Source organism: Nerophis ophidion, linkage group LG28 (assembly GCF_033978795.1).
Source record: "Nerophis ophidion isolate RoL-2023_Sa linkage group LG28, RoL_Noph_v1.0, whole genome shotgun sequence".
NCBI classification, from domain to species: Eukaryota; Metazoa; Chordata; class Actinopteri; order Syngnathiformes; family Syngnathidae; genus Nerophis; species Nerophis ophidion.
Genome location: NC_084638.1, coordinates 1,221,126 through 1,244,812, shown reverse-complemented (window position 1 = coordinate 1,244,812; position 23,687 = coordinate 1,221,126). Strand labels below are relative to the sequence as shown.

Here is a 23,687-nt window from a genome sequence, read left to right as displayed (position 1 = left end):
CAAAAAAGATTCAAGTTTCCCCGACTCACAAGTTTGCAAAGACTTAAGTGTCACTGACTCAGGGATGCTTGACAAAGACTCAGGTTTCTCTAACTTCCAGGTTGGCGAAGATATTGAGTTTTACTGACTCTAGGGTACTAAACCAAGACCCGAATTTCACTTACTTGTTGTTTGATGGAGACTTCAGTTTCACTGACTCACGGGTTCTCAAAAAAGACTCAGGTTTCCCCGACTCAAAAGTTGGCAAAGACTTAAGTGTCACTGACTCACGGGTGCTTGGCAAAGACTCAGATTTCACCATCTTATAAGTCTGACGAAGACTCAAGTTTCTCTGACTCACGAGTACTCAAAAAAGATTCAAGTTTCCCCGACTCACAAGTTTGCAAAGACTTAAGTGTCACTGACTCAGGGATGCTTGACAAAGACTCAGGTTTCTCTAACTTCCAGGTTGGCGAAGATATTGAGTTTTACTGACTCTAGGGTACTAAACCAAGACCCGAATTTCACTTACTTGTCGTTTGATGGAGACCTGAGTTTCACTGACTCACGGGTACCCAAAAAAGACTCAAGTTTCCCCGACTCACAAGTTGGCAAAGACTTAAGTGTCACTGACTCACGGATGCTTGATAAAGACTCAGGTCTCTCTAACTTCCAGGTTGGCGAAGATATTGAATTTTACTGACTCTAGGGTACTCGACCAAGACCCGAATTTCACTTACTTGTCGTTTGATGGAGACCTGAGTTTCACTGACTCACGGGTTCTCAAAAAAAGACCAAGGTTTCCCCGACTCACAAGTTGGCAAAGACTTAAGTGTCACTGACTCACGGATGCTTGACAAAGACTTAGGTTTCTATAATTACAAGGTTGGCGAAGATTTGGAATTTTACTGGCTCGAGGGCACTCAAAAAAGACTCAAGTTTCCCCGACTCACAAGCTGGCAAAGACTTGAGTGTCACTGAAAATGTTTCCAGTATGTACACATTTTTGTTGTTGTACAAAACACACATTATTCCTGTGCATGGATGAAGTGTTGCAATATATTTATATATATGGGTTTTTGTTACTTTTATACATGAATGTACCTTTGAAGAAAAAAATAAATAAATAAACAAAACAAAAAATATATATATATATTTATTGTATTTATTTGTATTTACTTTTTTCTTCAAAGGTACATTCATGTACAAACAGCAACAAAAAGCCATTGTGCTAAGTCAGTATTCACATGCCTGATCCTCTTCCAGTGCCCATAATTCCAACTCCAGACCTTTTAAGGACGCGCGCATATCTCAGATTACGTGTAAACTGTTAGACCCGAGCGCGTTCTCGCACGTGGAAAAAAAAAAGTGTCGTGAACTCCTCCTCCACCTCGTCCTCCTCCTCCTCCTCCGCAGTGCGCGCTCCTGGCTCTCGCCTGGATTTACTGCGGCGGGGCGGTGGAACTCAAAAAGTTTGCCCGATTTAGACGCACAAGAGCCGGCTTCGGAGTTCAGAGAGCTTCGGCGTGCGATTCTTCTGGATATTCTTTTTATTTGACTAGTTTTTCTTTTGCAGTTCAGCCATGGAGACTCTAAGAGGTCTTCTTGTGCTGCTGTGCGTCCTTCTGGCCGCGGCGCAAACGCAGAACCAAAGATCCAGGTCGGCGGGTGAGTTGAACTTTTTTCTTTTATGATGATGTTTTAATATTTCATTATCTATGAAGTTATGTTGCACTGAAATGAGTCTCCATCTTTAAATGTAACGTCATACATGCTGATGAGACATTTCCTGAAAGCGGAGGTCCAGGTGCACACTGCGGAACCCTCGCAAATTAGCCAGAGGATGACAAAAGAAAAAAAAGAAAAGGAATAAAATTAAAAAAAAATATATATATATAGTATTTTTATGAATACATAGTCCAGGTTGGAGATCTGTTTGTATTATCAGAGGCAAGGCAGGCTCATGCTTGGGACTCCAGGCCACCAGGTGGCCCCCTTGAGCTGACCAACTTTTGGTTGTGCTTTTGGATTTCATATTTCAATATTTCGAGTTTTGCCTTTTACATTTATTTTTTTATATATATAATTACATTTCACTTTTTTTAATGTATTTTTTTTTTATTAGCGAAAGTGTTTCTCAACTTTTATTGTTGAAATGAGTGACTACTGAATGAGTCGATTTTTGTGTACCGGTACTGGTTTTCGTCAACTCCTTTTGATAAAGACTCAAGTTTCACAGACTTGAGATTTGACAAAGACTCAAGTTTCACAGACTCAAGATTTGACAAATACTCGTTTCGAGATATGACAGAAACTCAAGTTTTACAGACTCAAGATTTGACACTCGAGTTTCACTGACTTGAGATTTGACAAAGACTCAAGTTTCACGGACTCGAGATTTGACAAACACTCAAGTTTCACTGACTCAAAATTTGACAACGACTCAAGTTTTACTGACTCAAGATTTGACAGACTCGAGTTTCACAGACTCGAGATTTGACTAAGACTCAAATTTTTCTAACCTAGGGATTTTCAACAAAGACTAAGTTTCACTGACTCGACCTTTGACAAAGACTCAAGTTTCCAAGACTCAAGGTTTGACCAAGACACGAGTTTCTCTGACTCTCTGGTACTCGACAAAGACTTGAGCGTCACTGAATCAAGGGTTGACCAAGACTCGAGTTTCACTGAATCAAGGGTTGACCAAGACTCAGGTTTTACTGACTCAGGGATTCTCGACAAAGTCTTAAGTTTCACAGACTCGAGATCTGACCAAGACTTGAGTTTTTCTAACCTAGGGATTTTCGACAAAGACTTAAAGTTTCACTGACTCGACATTTGACAAAGACTCAAGTTTCACTGACTCTCTGGTACTATACAAAGACTCTGGTTTCACTGACTCAAGGTTGGACGAAGACACGAGTTTCTCCGACTCTCTGGTACTCGACAAAGACTCGAATGTCACTGAATCAAGGGTTGACCAAGACTCGAGTTTCACTGAATCAAGGGTTGACCAAGCCTCAGGTTTTACTGACCCAGGGAATATCGACAAAGCCTTAAGTTTCACAGACTCGAGATCTGACCAAGACTCAAGTTTTTCTAACCTAGGGATTTTCGTCAAAGACTTTAAGTTTCACTGACACGACATTTGACAAAGACTCAAGTTTCACTGACTCTCTCGTACTATACAAAGACTCTGGTTTCACTGACTCAAGGGATTACAAAGACTCAAGGTTTGACCAAGACACGAGTTTCTCTGACTCTCTGGTACTCGACAAAGACTTGAGCGTCACTGAATCAAGGGTTGACCAAGACTCAAATTTCACTGAATCAAGGGTTGACCAAGACTCAGGTTTTACTGACCCAGGGAATATCGACAAAGACTTAAGTTTCACAGACTCGAGATTTGACTAAGACTCAAATTTTTCTAACCTAGGGATTTTCAACAAAGACTAAGTTTCACTGACTCGACATTTGACAAAGACTCAAATTTCCAAGACTCAAGGTTTGACAAAGACACGAGTTTCTCTGACTCTCTGATACTCGACAAAGACTTGAGCGTCACTGAATCAAGGGTTGACCAAGACTCGAGTTTCACTGAATCAAGGGTTGACCAAGACTCAGGTTTTACTGACTCAGGGATTCTCGACAAAGTCTTAAGTTTCACAGACTCGAGATCTGACCAAGACTCGAGTTTTTCTAACCTAGGGATTTTCGACAAAGACTTAAAGTTTCACTGACTCGACATTTGACAAAGACTCAAGTTTCACTGACTCTCTGGTACTATACAAAGACTCTGGTTTCACTGACTCAAGGGTTGACAAAGACTCAAGGTTTGACGAAGACATGAGTTTCTCTAACTCTGGTACTCGACAAAGAGTCGAGTGTCACTGAATCAAGGGTTGACCAAGACTCAGGTTTTACTGACCCAGGGATTTTTGACAAAGACTTAAGTTTCCCTGACTCGAGATTTTACGAAGACTCGAGTTTCACTGACTCAAGGGTTGACCAAGACTCAAGTTTTACTGACCCAGGGAATATCGACAAAGACTTAAGTTTCACAGACTCGAAATTTGACCAAGACTCGAGTTTTTCTAACCTATGGATTTTCGTCAAAGACTTTAAGTTTCACTGACACAACATTTGACAAAGAGTCAAGTTTCACTGACTCTCTGGTACTTTACAAAGACTCCGGTTTCACTGACTCAAGGGTTGACAAAGACTCAAGTTTTGACAAAGACACAAGTTTCTCTGACTCTCTGGCACTCAACAAAGACTTGAGCGTCACTCAATCAAGAGTTGACCAAGACTCGAGTTTCACTGAATCAAGGGTTGACCAAGACTCAGGTTTTACTGACCCAGGGATTCTCAACAAAGACTTACGTTTACAGACTCGAGATTTGACAAAGACTCGAGTTTCATTCACTCAACATTTGACGAAGTCTCGAGTTTCACCGACTCTGGTATTCAACGACAACTCTGGTTTCACTGAATCAAGGGTTGACCAAGACTCGAGTTTTACTGACTCAGGGATTTTCGGCAAAGACTTGATTTTTACTAAAATCTCTCCATTGTTTCTAATGATTATTTAGGCCTACTATGCTACTGTATTGTAATGTTGGTCATTATGGTGGTACATGGAGAGCTCGATCTAGATGTATTCTGCATCTCTAAAGTAGAATGATTAGTCAAGCAGATAGAAGATGGCTGTGTGTGCTAATGAAAGACAGCCACATAGTCAGTGGTGTTTCCAGCCTTTGTGCTCATACTTACTGCACATGCCAGATGTGGACTCGCCATGCTCATTTATGATTGTCTCTCATCGGTTTGGTTTGATCTACTTGTGAGTGGGGGGGGCAACGGGCGTTGAGCAGTCCATCTGTAGAATACTCACTTTTTCCACATTTTTCTTGTGCAACGGCCTAATTTCAAAATGGAATACAATCACTTTAGTCCTCAAAATTCTACTCACAATACCCCGTAATAACAGTGTTGTTTTTATTTTGCATGTTTTATTGCAAATTAGGCAAAAAAACAACAACAAAAAACGTGTTGACTTTGTCATCATGGGGTATTTTGAGTAGAATTTTGAGGACTAAAGTGAATGTATTCCGTTTTGTAATAAATCTGCAACATAACAAAATGTGGAAACTGCTTTGAATGCTCTCTAGATCAGGGGTCACCAACCTTTTTGAAACCAAGAGCTACTTCTTGGGTACTGATTAATGCCTTCCAAGGGCTACCAGTTTGATACACACTTAAATAAATTGCCAGAAATAGCCCTTCCATCCATCCATTTTCTGCCGCTTATTCCCGTTCGGGGTTGCGGGGGGCGCTGGCGCCTATCTCAGCTACAATCTGGCGGAAGGCGGGGTACACCTTGGACAAGTCGCCACCTCATCGCAGGGCCAACACAGATAGACAGACAACATTCACACACTAGGGCCAATTTAGTGTTGCCAATCAACCTATCCCCAGGTGCATGTCTTTGGAAGTGGGAGGCAGCCAATTTCCTCAATTTACCTTTAATAAATAAATCTATATATATATTTAAAAAATGGGTATTTCTGTCTGTCATTCCGTCGTACATTTTTTTTTCTTTTACGGAAGGTTTTTTGTAGAGAATAAATGATGAAAAAACCACTTAATTGAACGGTTTAAAAGAGAAGAAAACAGGAAAAAAGTGAAAATTTAATTTTGAAACATAGTTTATCTTCAATTTCGACTCTTTAAAATTCAAAATTTAACCGAAAAAAATTAAGAGAAAAACTAGCTAATTTGAATCTTTTTGAAAAAATAAAAAAAAATATTTATGGAACATCATTAGTAATTATTCCTGATTAGGATTAATTTTAGAAAATTTGGTGACATATTTTAAATAGGTTAAAATCCAATCTGCACTTTGTTAGAATATATAACAAATTGGACCAAGCTATATTTCTAACAAAGACAAATCATTATTTATTCTAGATTTTCCAGAACAAAAATTTTAAAAGAAATTCAAAAGACTTTGAAATAAGATTTAAAATTGATTCTACAGATTTTCTAGATTTGCCAGAATATATATTTTTTAATTTTAATCATAATAAGTGTGAAGAAATATTTCACAAATATTCTTCATTGAAAAAACAGAAGCTAAAATGAAGAATTAAATTAAAATGTATTTATTATTCTTTACAATGACAACAATTAATTTACTTGAACATTGATTTAAATTGTCAGGAAAGAAGAGGAAGGAATTGAAAAGGTAAAAAGGTATATGTGTTTAAAAATCCTAAAATCATTTTTAAGGTTGTATTTTTTCTCTAAAATTGTCTTTCTGAAAGTTATAAGAAGCAAAGTAAAAAAAATGAATGAATTTATTTAAACAAGTGAAGACTAAGTCTTTAAAATATTTTCTTGGATTTTCAAATTCTATTTGAGTTTTGTCTCTCTTAGAATTAAAATTGTCGAGCAAAGCGAGACCAGCTTGCTGGTAAATAAACAAAATCTAAAAAATAGAGGCAGCTCACTGGTAAGTGCTGCTAGTTGAGCTATTTTTAGAACAGTCCAGCGGGCGACTCATCTGGTCCTTACGGGCGACCTGGTGCGTTGGTGACCCCTGCTGTAGATTGAAGTTTTCTTTCCCGTCTGTTAGTAAACACCACATTTTTCCCACTTTGTGTGTAATCTGTTTACTGAAACGTCTTGGTTTCTGTTTGTCATGTGAACAGAGTGTCCCGTTGACCTTTTCTTCGTGCTGGACACATCCGAGAGTGTTGCCCTCAGACAAAAACCTCCCAACTTTTACATCGACCAGATCAAGGAATTCACCAAGCGCTTCGTCGACGAGCTGAAAGACATGTAAGAACCGCACTTCTCCCGGACACCTTTTTTTTTTTTTTTTAATTAAAGTACTATCATCTTTTTTTCCATCCAGGCGCCACCAATGTGACCGCTACCTGACGTGGAACTCGGGAGCGCTGCACTACAGTGACGACGTCATCTTGGTGCGAGAGCTGAGTGAGATGAGCACTGATCGCCAGGCCCTGAAGAACGACATCGACACCATCAAATACATCGGCAAAGGAACCTACACCGACTGCGCCATCAAGAGGGGTCTTGCTGAGCTGCTCGTCGCGTAATAATAATCATCATTTCACACCAGTCTTTCTTAACCATAGGGCCCATTGTTGAGAGGGCCGCCAAAAATATCAGTTGCTCAGCGGCACTCGGGTGTAATACACTTTTCCACCACTTGGGGCAGTAATGATCATCTCAAACAAACAGAAGAAGTCTAGGGCGAAAATCATTAAGAAATGTAATGAGCGCAAAAATTAAGACTAAAGTAGATGTATTTTCATTTGCACTTATATTTTATTGACAGTTTATTTACGAAATATATATATATATATATACATGTATATATAAATGAATGTGTATATATATATGTGTATGTGTATATATATATATATATATTATGTGTGTATGTATGTATATGTATATATGTGTATATATTTGTGTGTATATGTATATATGTGTGTGTATACATATGTATATATAAATGTGTATGTATATCTGTGTGTGTGTATATATATACAGTATATATATATGTGTATGTGTGTATATATAGATACATGTGTGTATGTATATGTCTATGTATATATGTGTGTGTTTATATATATGTGTATGTGTATATACATATATATGTGTATGTATTTATACATATATGTTTATATGTACTGTAAATATATATTTGTGTGCATATATATTATATATATGTATGTGTGTGTATTTATATATATATATGTGTATATATATATTTATGTTTACTTAAATATATATACTCATATATATATATGTATATACACATACACATATATATATACATACATATATATGTATGTGTTTGTGTATATGTATGTAAATGTATATACACACACATATATATATGCATATATATGTATTATTATTAATTTAGTTTTAATTTATTTAATCTATTACTGCGTAATTGCATGAATATTTATTTTTCAACAGCGTAACAATAATCATTTACACCAGTGTTTCCTAACCCATTGTTGTAATACCCTTTTCCACCACTTGTGGCAGTAATTTTAATCTCAAACAAATAGAAGAAGTCCAGAGCGAAAGTCAAAAATAAATTTTCGAGTGCAAAAATTAAGACTAAAATAGATGTATTTTCATTTGCACTTACATTTTTTTGACAGTTCATTTACAAAACACACACACATTATATATGTTATTTTACATATATTATTTTATATATATGTGTTTAGCACTGCGTAATTGTATGAATATTTATTTTTCAACAGTCCCTTCTTTTGCAGTATATTTGACTAGTATTATTTTTGTAATCCGCCTGACCTAAGCCTTGCTAAAATTATTTTTGATTAACTCGAGCTTTCATATCATCTGACAAGGTTCAAACAAGGTTGGTTATCATTTTTGAATATGATTAAACTCAAAAGTAGGATCACTAATTCCGTGTTATCAAGTAAGTAGTGGAAAGTTGGGCCCTGAGGTAAAAAAAAAATGTCTAAGAATCCCTATATTATATATTAGTCGTTTTCCGTGTTTTGTTTTGTTTTGAATGCATGTTTGTGCACGCAGGGGCTCACACTACCATGAGAATAAGTACATTGTGGTGGTGACGGATGGCCATCCCATTACTGGCTACAAGGAGCCGTGTGGAGGCGTGCAGGAGGCCGCCAACGAGGCCAGGCTGCACGGCGTGAAGGTGTTCGCCGTCGCCATCTCGCCCGATCAAGAGGTACAAGCTCTTCTATATCCGTGACCCCCCCCCTCGTCATTTGCATAATTAAAACGACGATCAAATAACCTTTTACTTATACCAGGATATACTTATGTGTTCCCTGTTCTTTTGTGTCCAAATTAGGGTAATTGGACACTCTAAATCAAATCTATTCAAATGGCGGCCCTGGGGCCAAATTCCAGTCCAGTTCAAAACTTGGGAGGCCCAAATTTTTATAAACACCGTAGTGCTCCTTTTGTACAGAGCAGTGTTTATCAACCATTGTTAGCGCCCCCTGGAGAGACGCCAAAAAATATCAGTTTTTAACTTTGTTCTGTATGGGCTGCAGTGGTACACAGGTGTAGTACACGTTTCCACCACATGTGGCAGTAATGAGCCTCTCAAGCAGAAGTCTGGAGCTAAAGTCAGAGAAGTTTTTTTAAGCGCAAAAATGATGACTTAAGTATTGTAGCCGTATTTTCATTTGCTCTAACATTTTATTTACAGTTTATTTAAGGTTATTTATTTTAGCACGTTTACTTTTCGTCAATTATTTTTGAGTCCCTACTCATTTTTCTAATCAGCCTGACCTAAACCTAAGGTTTACGTGTTAAATAAATGTTAATCGTTGTAATTAACACATGGTTTCATATCATTTGACAAATTCATGGAATTGGTAAGTAGGTTAGTTATAATTAATCAATACCATTCAAATCAAGAATAGTGTCAATGTAATATTTGAGTTTTTTTATGAATTCTAGGTAGTTTGTTAGTCTAAAAACAGTGTTAATAGACTTATTTGATCTATATTTCTTTATTTTTCATTTTTTTTTAATGTTAATAAGGATACCATGTTGTGCAGAGGTGTACTTACAACAAGCAGAGGGCCGAAAATGTCTGAAATAAGATAATAGAGGAGTGGTCCACAACAGCTAGCACTTCTTCCAGACTAGTATCTCTGCAGGGATTATCCATGGCCATCCAGTAATATCTCTTTGCAGCGCAGGGGGGAGGGTGGCATAAAAGATGGGGAGAGAGAAGCGGCAGGTCAACTGTTTTGTACAAGATTTGTGTCTATTGAAACGTGTGTCAGTTTATCTGGAACACAGGGGTCAATCTGGCCCTCCTCGTCATTTTATATGGCCCGCAAAAGCCTTGAAATAATAGGTCAATAAGTACCTTATGTTTTATTTCTTGACTTTCTAATTTTCTTACTTTTTTCTAGTTTGACAGGGCAAAAAATAGTGTGTCCAATACTGCAACAAATATTATATCTAACTTTTTGGTCAAAAATCCAACTAATTACTTAAATATCTGCTTAACTTGTGATTTCGAAGCAAGTTATCCATCAAATTGTACACTTAAAAAAAATTACCAATATATTTTACTGTAATATTTAGGGCATTTTTTAATAAGTTGAAATGTGGGTGGCGCCCAACTTGAGGGCGCCACAGACTGTGGATGCTTTTAAAAAAGTAAAAAAAACCTTTTTTTTTCTTTTTTTTTTGATACATGCATACTAGTTCTAGCTATTTGGCTGTTCTAGTTTTTATTTTTATTTATTTTTTATTATCATTTTATTTTTTTAATACACTGCAGCACTTTGAGGTTGTTTACTTAATGTAAAGTGCTTTTTTTTTATAAATAAAATCTATTATTATTATGTTTGTTTTATTTACAGTAAACTTAAGTTCTTTATTAAGTAAATTGAAATTGTTGTTTTTTTACTGTGACATGCACATTTGATGATTTTATGGTACCACATTTTATTATGGTGAAAAACTCACAGCTGAGTTGCCAAAATAAAATTAAACAGCGGTACTGTGTTTCTATTTAGTTTTTGTTAGTTGAGTCTTTATTTGAGGGGACAAGCTCAAAGACAGATATGTTCTGTACCAGATTATAGCTAAATAGCTCATTTCCATCTGCAGTCCCTGGCTAACTAAATTAAAGGGATACAAAAATCATGCAATAAAATTATTACAATAAAATCATACCATATCACGTAATCAAATTAAGAAAAGTCATAAAATGCCTTTTCATGGACACATACTTAATATACAATACAACCACACCTCATGTACATCATCACACAAAGACAATACATGCTCTTGTTCACATCTGTCATCATTTGTAAAAAAAAACAACCATGATTTTAACACACACACCTCACAATTTACAACAAAAATGCTGTCAAGGATAAATATAATACACATGAAGTTGATTTATCAAACATAGCGGCCACCTTATTGACCGGGTGAGCAGCTTTGATTGCTCCAAAGCCATTTTTTAACTTCAATTGTAAATGAAGAGTAATCTGTTAAACTTTTCAAGTTTGTGGTGAGGTCGTTCCATTCCTTTATGGCTTTACATGAAAAGGCTGATGTTACATCAATATGTTGTAAAAATAATAATACTTTTAAAAAATCACCATATATTTTACATTAAACTGCTATTTTTTTCTGTAAAAAAGTGGTGAAATCCACAGATTCATTTAGTCTTTACGTAAAAAAAAATATTTTAATTCATAGGCAAATTCATTGATTATTTACCGTTACATGCGGCCCTCTAATGGCAGCCATGACTGCGGTATGGCCCTGTATGAAAACAACTCCTGATCTAAAAGAACTGTTCCGATAAGTTGTGAGTTTAGTTCCTCCATGATCAAAGTCATCACACAATACTTTTCTTTATGGGCCTTGTTTTTTTATTCATACTGGAACAAAAAAAAAAAAAAAGCCTTACCAAAACTGCCAGTGTTAAAGAATTGTCTTTTTTAGGATAGATATTAGCCTTTAATAAACTATACATAATATGTATAGTTTATCATTTCACATACATGAGCTTTGATGTATGCATTTTCTTTACATCCAAGAGAAAGTAAAATGTAGTAGTTCATCCTCAATATATTCAGGTTCAAAAATGTATTGTTTGATTGATTGAGACTTTTATTAGTAGATTGCACAGTAAAATGTGTGTTTTCTACTAGGACACCAGACTTTCCATCATCGCTACGGACCAGAACTACAGGCAGAACTTCACTGCTGCAGATGACTCCAGATCCACCAAGATGGGAACCATTCGAACCATCATCGACATGATCGTACGTGTCACTCTTTTGTTTTCGTCATTCCCTCAATTTTTAACTCTAATTGGCTCTTTCTCTTGCTCTTTTTCCAGACAAACGAGACCAAGGACGTGGTAAGTCTTGTCCGTCGCTCCTCATATCCATCCACAGTTCTGTTAATAACTTATTTCAATCGATAAAGCAAAGTTTATTTCTATAGCCCTGAATCACAGGTGTCTCAAAGGGCTGCACAAGCCACAACAATTTGAATAATGTTTTTTTCCGGAGCTAAATCCAATCCAGCCCTTCTGTAATAGGGGGCGTGTGACATGCTTTATCAGTATCATGCTTCAAACCCATGCTCATTGTTGATTAGATAAAGTAAATACAAAAAACAGCATAATTTGTTTCATTCATTCTTGTTTTGTAGGTTAAAGTGTTTTTTGTTGTGCTCCAAAGTCAGGTTTAAACAGCGATGAAATCTATTAAACAGACAAGAAGAAAGGAATTAAACAGAGACAGGATTGAATTTAGCTCAATAAAGAGAAAACTCGGGAAGGCAAAGCTCTCAATTTACCGGTCGATCTACGTTCCCATCCTCACCTATGGTCATGAGCTTTGGGTCATGACCGAAAGGATAAGATCACGGGTACAAGCGGCCCAAATGAGCTTCCTCCGCCGTGTGGCGGGGCTCTCCCTTAGAGATAGGGTGAGAAGCTCTGCCATCCGGGAGGAACTCAAAGTAAAGCCGCTGCTCCTCCACATGGAGAGGAGCCACATGAGGTGGTTCGGGTATCTAGTCAAGATGCCACCCAAACGCCTCCCTAGGGAGGTGTTTAGGGCACGTCCGACCGATAGGAGGCCACGGGGAAGACCCAGGACACGTTGAGAAGACTATGTCTCCCGGCTGGCCTGGGAACGCCTCGGGATCCCTCGGGAAGAGCTAGATGAAGTGGCTGGGGAGAGGGAAGTCTGGGCTTCCCTGCTTAGGCTGCATTTTTCGGACCACCTTGAACCATTTGATACAGAACAATACAGTTAAAAAAAACTCAACAAATAATAATAAAGTTTAGCAACAATACCTGTGTCAGAACAATTGTCTCTAAGTTATCACACAACTTTGTGTTTCCATGAGTTCTGTTGCGTTTTGACCAGATCTTCCTCTTTTGGGAATTTAAACTACTGGTCACCCCCAAGTTCTTTTCGATGACACATAAGCTGGTTTTAAATTAATCCCAGACAGAGTAGCTATTTTGACACTTTATTCCAAAGCTTTGGAGAGACCACTCTATGAACAACACATTCAAATCGCATCGCCCAAGTTGATCGGAAAACATTACAGAACCGCTGTCTTCTTCAATATCTCCCCCGCCCCCACCTACCGGATTGAATACCCTTATTTGTTCTTCTTAGCCTGGGACATTCGAGATAAGAAGGGTGTTATGGTTACTAGTCACATTCCAAGCTTCAAGGTCTACGCATGTCCACCACTTGGCTGTTTTCAAATATGACTAGGATTTAAAAAGAAATGACTCTTGAATATGGATATATAGATATCTATCTCCGTCAGTTCCCAGGCGAGCAGACAATAGCCCTCTTTGATCTTACCAAGCAGAAGGCTTGAAAAACTCCACCGTGTAGGGTGGGAAGCGACATGAAGGTGTCGGTTTCTTTGATCTATTGTAATCCACAGGAAGATCTTGTCAAGACGCACCCAACTCATCGTGTAAATAAAAACTTTTCCCTATTGGCATATTATGGATATGGAAACAATTTTCCATCTGATTTGCAGGCGTGTGGTTTGTTGTGAGTTCATTAACTTTGTTTGTTGTTCTTTGAACAAGGTTAATTTTGTGCACCAGTACAAAAAAACATAACTTTGTCTTGAATTTGAAAAGAAAAACATTTTATTTTTCACTAAAGAAGGGCATATAAATCTTGTGGGGTTCGGTACCTCCAACAAGGATAAGAACCAGTGATCTAAGCGTAACTGTACAAGGTAGCTCTATGATTAAAAGGTGCTAACCTCTGTTTTTATTTGTTCTTCTTCTCTTCAGTGCTGTTCCTTTGACTGCAATGTAAGTAATCCGTTTTATATTAAAACATGTTGTTTTTTTTGTGAGAACTATCATCACTTGTTTGTTGTTCTTGGTTGGCTGCAGGCTCCAGGAGGCCCGAAAGGACCAACCGGAGACCTCGGTGGCAAGGTATGATACTACGAGATGGTGTTGATAAACAAAAAACACAATACTATAACACTTTTTTTTTTTCATATTTAAACATTTATCTGTGTAATCTTCACAGGGAGAAACTGGCAGGCCTGGAATGCCCGGAGAGAAAGGAGATATTGGTAACACGGTAGGTGGAACTTTAATCTCTTGACTTCGAAATCTGTCCATTTTCTACCGCTTGTCCCTTTCGGGGTGGAATATGGTAATGACGCTTCTTTGTCGCCGTGTTACAGGGCAGCGTCGGAGACCCGGGTCCTGTTGGCTACAGCGGAATGAAGGTAAGTTGTCATTCATCGGTTCTGTTATTGGCCTAAAACAGGGGTGTCCAAACTTTATCCACTGAGGGCCGCAGACTGAAAAATCAAAGCTAGCGGGGGCCATTTTGATATATATATATTTTTTAAAACAATACAATATACGTGTCAAAAATATACATTTCGGCCTCCACTCAGGCTTGATCCCAAAGCTAGCGGGGGCCATTTTGCAATTTTTTTTTTTTTTTTAAACAATACAATATATGTGTAAAAAATATACATTTCGGCCTCCACTCAGGCTTGATCCCAGGGACTCGAAAGGGTTTTGGTCCAAAAAATATTAAAAATGTGTCATTATTCAGTATTATTTTTTTATTATTATTCAAGTTTTTAAATCTCCAGATCAGGGGTCGGCAACCCGCATACTTGCCGACCCTCTCCATTTTCCCTGAAATCTACCACCAACACCCCCCCACCCCCTCCGTGCGTCGGTTGAGGTGGACGGGGGTGTATTAATGTAGCCCGGAATAGTTAGGGATGCATGGGATTCTGGGTATTTATACTGTTGTGTTACGGTGCGGATGCTATCCCGAAATGTGTTTGTCATTCTTGTTTTGTCTGAGTTCACAGTGTGGCGTATATTAGTAAGAGTGTTAAAGTAGTTTATTCGGCCACCCTCAGTGTGACCTGTATGGCTGTTGAGCAAGTATGCCTTGCAGTCACCTGCGTGTGTCTGCAGAAGCCACATACAATATGTCAATGGGCTGAGAAACTATTTGTTATGTTTGTAGAGGGTGTTAAACGCAATGTCATCACAGAACACCCTTAATATTGTCGTTTGGATTAAAATCAGCAGACATTCGAGAGAACAGTTGCCCTGAAATTTGGGAGTCTCCCGGATAAATTGGGATGGTTGGCAATAGCGGCATTTAATTAAAACTTGCGGGCCGCACTAATATTACATTTCCATATAAAGGTGAGGGCCGCGTGTCTGAGACCCCTGGTTTATACATACCACAAAGCAAAAAAAAAAAACTTTGTACGTTGTGTTATTTCATTTTAAATTTCAAAAGAGTTTTGCGGCTCCCATTGTTTTCTTTATTTTGTGAAAGGGCTCAAAAGGGCTCTTTGAGTGGTAAAGGTTGCCGACCCCTGCTCTAGATCTACATTAGGTCTATCTGTCAATATAATGATTTTAAAGATTTAAGTTGTATGCTCTTTTTGTCATAAAAAAAATGTTTTTTATGGAAACATTTACAAAATATGCAATATTTTCACCCGATAATTTTTTTAAGCGGAATATTTGACATTATATAATAATAGGAGCATTAAAAAGGTCAATAACTCATAACACCATTGATTTTAATTCATTATTATTTTTGGAGCAATGACACTTAAAAACAAATCACACTCAAATTATTGGGGATCCAAAAGTGTCCTACTCATTAAAGTGTTAGAAAATAAATTATACATTTTTTTTTTTACTGTTTACTTTTAACACAATAATCTCGAGATCAACTTCAGATCTATCCATCAATTATAAGTTTTATTGTTGTTTGTATATTTTGTTTGTTCATTTTAGGCCCTTCTTTAAAAAAAAACAGCTCAGTTTTTTCTATGGCAAACACCAAATATGCAACATTTTCCCCAAAAAATATTTCCAAGTGGAAAATTTTACGTGACAAAATTTGAGCCTTGAATAGGTCAATCATTCATAATGACATTGATTTTGATTCATTATTATTTTTTAAAGAAAGAAACAACCCGCATGGCAGATTTGTGTTATTAGAGTAAACATTGCAACATTTTCTTGTTAAATTTCACCCGTTTGCTCCTAATTTTTACGTTTTAAACATTTTTCAATCGTATTTTTAAAATTTGCCGTGGGGCCGTTGAAAAATTACCTCGGGCCACACTTTGGACACCCCTGGCCTATAAGCACACACAAGGGCGTAGAATTGGGTAGGGACGCTAGGGACACGTCCCTACCAATATCCATCCGCTACTGTGTAGTCACTATCAATACTGTGTAGTCACTATCAATACTGTGTAGTCACTATCAATACTGTGTAGTCACTATCAATACTGTGTAGTCACTATCAATACTGTGTAGTCACTATCAATACTGTGTAGTCACTATCATTACTGTGTAGTCACTATCAATACAAGTGCTGCCCGTCATGTTTAGTCAATGATTATGGCACAGAAAGGGTTAAATGTCGGTCTCTGCTAGAAGTTCCGCCTCTAACCTAAATATCGCTCCCTGATTGGTTGCCGCTTTCATGCTAACTTACGTGTGATTGGCTGTCCCCGCTGTCACTCCACACTGTGGAAAAAACAGTCCCACCTATCCAGACGTTAGCTCCAAATTAGCACCGCATCTCGTCTTTTCCTCCGCTTTTTTTCCAGGTGAAAGTCAATGCTCAGTCCCCTCTACCATTGTTAACCCTCCCCGGAGTTGAAAGTTAACCTTAAACATGTGAATTCAACTACTTTAGTCCGTTTTTTTAACATCGTAAAAACATAAGCTGTCTCTTTCTACGGACTGCAACAGTCCGTTGTCATGGATACATGACAACAACTTCCATTCATACGTGCCTGAGGCGGAGTGATAGCCTACGCTGTGATCAGGCTTTAGAATAGTAGCCGTGCTCACTATTTAAACCACGGTTAACAGCCAATCAGATCGCCGGATTTACCATGAATTGATTAACGTGGACCCTGACTTAAACAAGTTGAAAAACTTATTGGGGTGTTACCATTTAGTGGTCAATTGTACGGAATATGTACTGAACTGTGCTATCTAATATTAAAAGTATCAATCAATCAATCAATCAATTCACCTTTCCGTTTTATTTTTTGAATTTTTTTTTGTTTCGTGTAACATATTTACAGTACAAAAGCAGCAATAGAAAGAAGTAGATGAAGGGAAAAATTGTGAGTGATTTAGACACAAGTTGGGGAAAAGATTATTACAGTTAATTTATGTTTATTTACAATGTTGTATTGCATGAATGTATTTCTGATGTTGTTGATGGACAGTAGACTATGTTGATGGACAGTAGACTATGTTGATTGACAGTAGACTATGTTGATTGACAGTAGACTATGTTGATGGACAGTTGTTGATGGACAGTAGACTATGTTGATGGACAGTAGGCTATGTTGATGGACAGTAGACTATGTTGATGGACAGTAGGCTATGTTGATGGACAGTAGGCTATGTTGATTGACAGTAGGCTATGTTGATGGACAGTAGACTATGTTGATGGACAGTAGACTATGTTGATGGACAGTAGACTATGTTGATGGACAGTAGACTATGTTGATGGACAGTAGACTATGTTGATGGACAGTAGACTATGTTGATGGACAGTAGGCTATGTTGATGGACAGTAGACTATGTTGATGGACAGTAGGCTATGTTATGATGCACAGTTGTTGATGGACAGTAGACTATGTTGATGGACAGTAGACTATGTTGATGGACAGTAAACTATGTTGATGGACAGTAGACTATGTTGATGGACAGTAGACTATGTTGACGGACAGTAGACTATGTTGACGGACAGTAGACTATGTTGACGGACAGTAGACTATGTTGACGGACAGTAGACGATGTTGATGGACAGTAGACGATGTTGATGGACAGTAGGCTATGTTGATGGACAGTAGACTATGTTGATGGACAGTAGGCTATGTTGATGGACAGTAGACTATGTTGATGGACAGTAGGCTATGTTGATGGACAGTAGACTATGTTGATGGACAGTAAACTATGTTGATGGACAGTAGACTATGTTGATGGACAGTAAACTATGTTGATGGACAGTAGACTATGTTGATGGACAGTAGACTATGTTGACGGACAGTAGACTATGTTGACGGACAGTAGACTATGTTGACGGACAGTAGACTATGTTGACGGACAGTAGACGATGTTGATGGACAGTAGACGATGTTGATGGACAGTAGGCTATGTTGATGGACAGTAGACTATGTTGATGGACAGTAGACTATGTTGATGGACAGTAGACTATGTTGATGGACAGTAGACTATGTTGATGGACAGTAGACTATGTTGATGGACAGTAGACTATGTTGATGGACAGTAGACGATGTTGATGGACAGTAGGCTATGTTGATGGACAGTAGGCTATGTTGATGGACAGTAGACTATGTTGATGGACAGTAGACTATGTTGATGGACAGTAGACTATGTTGATGGACAGTAGACTATGTTGATGGACAGTAGGCTATGTTATGATGCACACTTGTTGATTGACAGTAGACTATGTTGATGGACAGTAGGCTATGTTGATGGACAGTAGACTATGTTGATGGACAGTAGACTATGTTGATGGACAGTTGTTGATGGACAGTAGACTATGTTGATGGACAGTAGACTATGTTATGATGCACAGTTGTTGATGGACAGTAGACTATGTTGATGGACAGTAGGCTATGTTGATGGACAGTAGGCTATGTTGATGGACAGTAGGCTATGTTATGATGCACAGTTGTTGATGGACAGTAGACTATGTTGATGGACAGTAGACTATGTTGATGGACAGTAGGCTATGTTGATGGACAGTAGACTATGTTGATTGACAGTAGGCTATGTTGATGGACAGTAGACTATGTTGATGGACAGTAGACTATGTTGATGGACAGTTGTTGATGGACAGTAGACTATGTTGATGGACAGTAGACTATGTTATGATGCACAGTTGTTGATGGACAGTAGACTATGTTGATGGACAGTAGGCTATGTTGATGGACAGTAGGCTATGTTGATGGACAGTAGGCTATGTTATGATGCACAGTTGTTGATGGACAGTAGACTATGTTGATGGACAGTAGGCTATGTTGATGGACAGTAGACTATGTTGATGGACAGTAGGCTATGTTGATTGACAGTAGGCTATGTTGATGGACAGTAGACTATGTTGATGGACAGTAGACTATGTTGATGGACAGTAGACTATGTTGATGGACAGTAGACTATGTTGATGGACAGTAGACTATGTTGATGGACAGTAGACTATGTTGATGGACAGTAGACTATGTTGATGGACAGTAGACTATGTTGATGGACAGTAGTCTATGTTGATGGACAGTAGACTATGTTGATGGACAGTAGACTATGTTGATGGACAGTAGACGATGTTGATGGACAGTAGACTATGTTGATGGACAGTAGACTATGTTGATGGACAGTAGACTATGTTGATGGACAGTAGACTATGTTGATGGACAGTAGACTATGTTGATGGACAGTAGACTATGTTGATGGACAGTAGACTATGTTGATGGACAGTAGACTATGTTGATGGACAGTAGACTATGTTGATGGACAGTAGACTATGTTGATGGACAGTAGTCTATGTTGATGGACAGTAGACTATGTTGATGGACAGTAGACTATGTTGATGGACAGTAGACTATGTTGATGGACAGTAGACTATGTTGATGGACAGTAGTCTATGTTGATGGACAGTAGACTATGTTGATGGACAGTAGACTATGTTGATGGACAGTAGACTATGTTGATGGACAGTAGACTATGTTGATGGACAGTAGACGATGTTGATGGACAGTAGGCTATGTTGATGGACAGTAGACTATGTTGATGGACAGTAGACTATGTTGATGGACAGTAGACTATGTTGATGGACAGTAGACTATGTTGATGGACAGTAGACTATGTTGATGGACAGTAGGCTATGTTGATGGACAGTAGACTATGTTGATGGACAGTAGGCTATGTTGATTGACAGTAGGCTATGTTGATGGACAGTAGACTATGTTGATGGACAGTAGACTATGTTGATGGACAGTAGACTATGTTGATGGACAGTAGACTATGTTGATGGACAGTAGGCTATGTTGATTGACAGTAGACTATGTTGATGGACAGTAGTCTATGTTGATGGACAGTAGACTATGTTGATGGACAGTAGACTATGTTGATGGACAGTAGACTATGTTGATGGACAGTAGACGATGTTGATGGACAGTAGACTATGTTGATGGACAGTAGACTATGTTGATGGACAGTAGACTATGTTGATGGACAGTAGACTATGTTGATGGACAGTAGACTATGTTGATGGACAGTAGACTATGTTGATGGACAGTAGACTATGTTGATGGACAGTAGTCTATGTTGATGGACAGTAGACTATGTTGATGGACAGTAGACTATGTTGATGGACAGTAGACTATGTTGATGGACAGTAGACTATGTTGATGGACAGTAGACTATGTTGATGGACAGTAGACTATGTTGATGGACAGTAGTCTATGTTGATGGACAGTAGACTATGTTGATGGACAGTAGACTATGTTGATGGACAGTAGACTATGTTGATGGACAGTAGACGATGTTGATGGACAGTAGGCTATGTTGATGGACAGTAGACTATGTTGATGGACAGTAGACTATGTTGATGGACAGTAGACTATGTTGATGGACAGTAGACTATGTTGATGGACAGTAGACTATGTTGATGGACAGTAGTCTATGTTGATGGACAGTAGACTATGTTGATGGACAGTAGACTATGTTGATGGACAGTAGACTATGTTGATGGACAGTAGACGATGTTGATGGACATTAGGCTATGTTGATGGACAGTAGACTATGTTGATGGACAGTAGACTATGTTGATGGACAGTAGACTATGTTGATGGACAGTAGACTATGTTGATTGACAGTAGACTATGTTGATTGACAGTAGACTATGTTGATGGACAGTAGACTATGTTGATGGACAGTATGATGCACAGTTGTTGATGGACAGTAGACTATGTTGATGGACAGTAGGCTATGTTGATTGACAGTAGGCTATGTTGATGGACAGTAGACTATGTTGATGGACAGTAGACTATGTTGATGGACAGTAGACTATGTTGATGGACAGTAGACTATGTTGATGGACAGTAGACTATGTTGATGGACAGTAGACTATGTTGATTGACAGTAGACTATGTTGATTGACAGTAGACTATGTTGATGGACAGTAGACTATGTTGATGGACAGTAGACTATGTTGATGGACAGTAGACTATGTTGATGGACAGTAGACTATGTTGATTGACAGTAGACTATGTTGATTGACAGTAGACTATGTTGATGGACAGTAGACTATGTTGATGGACAGTATGATGCACAGTTGTTGATGGACAGTAGACTATGTTGATGGACAGTAGGCTATGTTGATTGACAGTAGGCTATGTTGATGGACAGTAGACTATGTTGATGGACAGTAGACTATGTTGATGGACAGTAGACTATGTTGATGGACAGTAGACTATGTTGATGGACAGTAGACTATGTTGATGGACAGTAGACTATGTTGATGGACAGTAGACTATGTTGATGGACAGTAGACTATGTTGATGGACAGTAGACTATGTTGATGGACAGTAGGCTATGTTGATGGACAATAGGCTATGTTGATGGACAGTAGACTATGTTGATGGACAGTAGACTATGTTGATGGACAGTAGACTATGTTGATGGACAGTAGACTATGTTGATTGACAGTAGACTATGTTGATGGACAGTAGACTATGTTGATGGACAGTAGACTATGTTGATGGACAGTAGACTATGTTGATTGACAGTAGACTATGTTGATGGACAGTAGACTATGTTGATGGACAGTAGACTATGTTGATGGACAGTAGACTATGTTGATGGACAGTAGACTATGTTATGATGCACAGTTGCACTACAGCCCTACACTAAAGAGTAAAGATGAGAACTCTTCCAAGTTGTCTCCTTTGCTTTCATTTGAGTTACTTTACCTTTTATAACATCTGCATGACCTGAAATTATGATTGCTAATGTAAAAAAAAAAAAAGTAAACTTTCCGAGTGCTGCCTTGGAGCACTTTTGTGTCCCCACCAATCTCAAAATCAAACCTACTCCCTTGAGCACAAAGTAAATTTCTCATTTATTATAAAAAATCTTACTGTAAAGATGACATCAAATATTGTTTATTGAAATGTGTGCTTCTCTTGTTTGCAGGGAGACCGAGGTGGTAGAGGCGAGAAGGTAATAATAATAAGCCCCCGACTACATATTTAAAACGTGCTAAAATCAGTGTGGTGCATCACAGTGGATTAATCAAATGTTCTTCTCAGGGCGAAAGAGGCCACAAAGGCTACAAGGTGAGCTCCAAGACCCTCTTAAGTGAAACAATCATGAAGCATCTTTTGGGGGCTCTCACTTCACCTTCTCTCCTGTGGTCGGTTCTTTTCAGGGCGACAAAGGTCTACGGGGAAATGATGGAGTTGATGGACGCAAGGTGGGTACCAAACTATTTTTTGTTTTTTTAGGGTGGGTTCCAAGGGGGGGTAAGATAAGAACGCCTTAGAATTTGGCTTTCATTCCGCTTGAAGAAGACAAAAATGATGCATTAACAAATATGTTATTATTAGCACTTATTAATGGGGTCATGAGGTACCAGCCTGTAGACCAGGGGTAGGGAAGCTATGGTTCTAGAGCCAGATGTGGCTCTTTTGATGACTGCATCTGGTTCTCGGATAAATCTGAGCTGACATTGCTTAACATGACAAGTAATGAATAATTCCATTTGTAATCACAGTGTTAAAAATAACGTTCAAAACATAGAACATTCTCATGCATTTTTATCCCATCCATCCGTTTTCTACCGCACCTGTTCAAAAAGTTGCGTAATGGTAAGAAGTTATTTATTTATTATTGGTTAGTGTGGGGCTTGCCCCTGTGGGGGTTCTTCAGACCACCAAGGACCAACATGAGAGCCTGTTTCAGGGTTACAATATTGTTTTATTTTTCAATAAGTCTATCAGTTTTTGTCCAGCAATTATATTTTTGTCTTTCGTTCTCGCTCGCGCTCTGGCTCCAGCCCCAACCCTGTCTCTCCTACTGGCTGCTGCTTATAACAGAGCGACAGGTGATTAGGTATCAAGGCCCAGGTGGACCATCTACGCACCTGTCGCTGATTTCGAGGCCGGTCCTGGCAACATCCTGCTTTGCTGCAGGCTCGCAGGCCACGCCCCCTCCACAGTTAGCTTCAGAATAACAATGTTATTGCAAAGAATAAGAGACCTCTTATACCCTAGAAATTTTGGACTTACTTAAAAATGCACACGTTTAGTTGTGTTCAGTGTTAAGAAAAATGTTATATGGCTCTCACGGAAATACTTTGGCTTTTTGGCTCTCTCAGCCAAAAAGGTTCCCGACACCTGCTGTAGAGAAAGCCATTGAACACACACACATTAAGTTAAGTTTCAGTTTCAATTATTCAGTTTAGGTTTCAGTTTGAAAAAAAAACAAAAGCTCGGAATGAGGGGCAGCCACTAGAGAGACCGCTTCGACGTTTTAATAGCTCGTTCGCTCTAGGGTCGGG

The 23,687-nt window shown here is 38.4% G+C and overlaps 1 protein-coding gene across 1 annotated transcript in view; it reads left to right on the top strand.

Moving 5' to 3' along the window:
- Positions 1–1,372: 1,372 nt before the first annotated feature.
- Positions 1,373–23,687, top strand: part of col6a1 (collagen, type VI, alpha 1) — an 86,295-nt gene continuing 63,980 nt past the window's right edge. Inside the window, exons 1-13 of the mRNA XM_061890718.1 lie at positions 1,373–1,647; positions 6,693–6,822; positions 6,899–7,099; positions 8,590–8,749; positions 11,721–11,834; positions 11,912–11,932; positions 13,856–13,876; positions 13,961–14,005; positions 14,103–14,156; positions 14,263–14,307; positions 22,322–22,348; positions 22,438–22,464; positions 22,557–22,601. Of these exons, the coding sequence (XP_061746702.1) occupies positions 1,563–1,647; positions 6,693–6,822; positions 6,899–7,099; positions 8,590–8,749; positions 11,721–11,834; positions 11,912–11,932; positions 13,856–13,876; positions 13,961–14,005; positions 14,103–14,156; positions 14,263–14,307; positions 22,322–22,348; positions 22,438–22,464; positions 22,557–22,601 (975 nt within the window). The 5' untranslated portion in view covers positions 1,373–1,562. The remainder of the gene's footprint in view (positions 1,648–6,692; positions 6,823–6,898; positions 7,100–8,589; positions 8,750–11,720; positions 11,835–11,911; positions 11,933–13,855; positions 13,877–13,960; positions 14,006–14,102; positions 14,157–14,262; positions 14,308–22,321; positions 22,349–22,437; positions 22,465–22,556; positions 22,602–23,687) is intronic.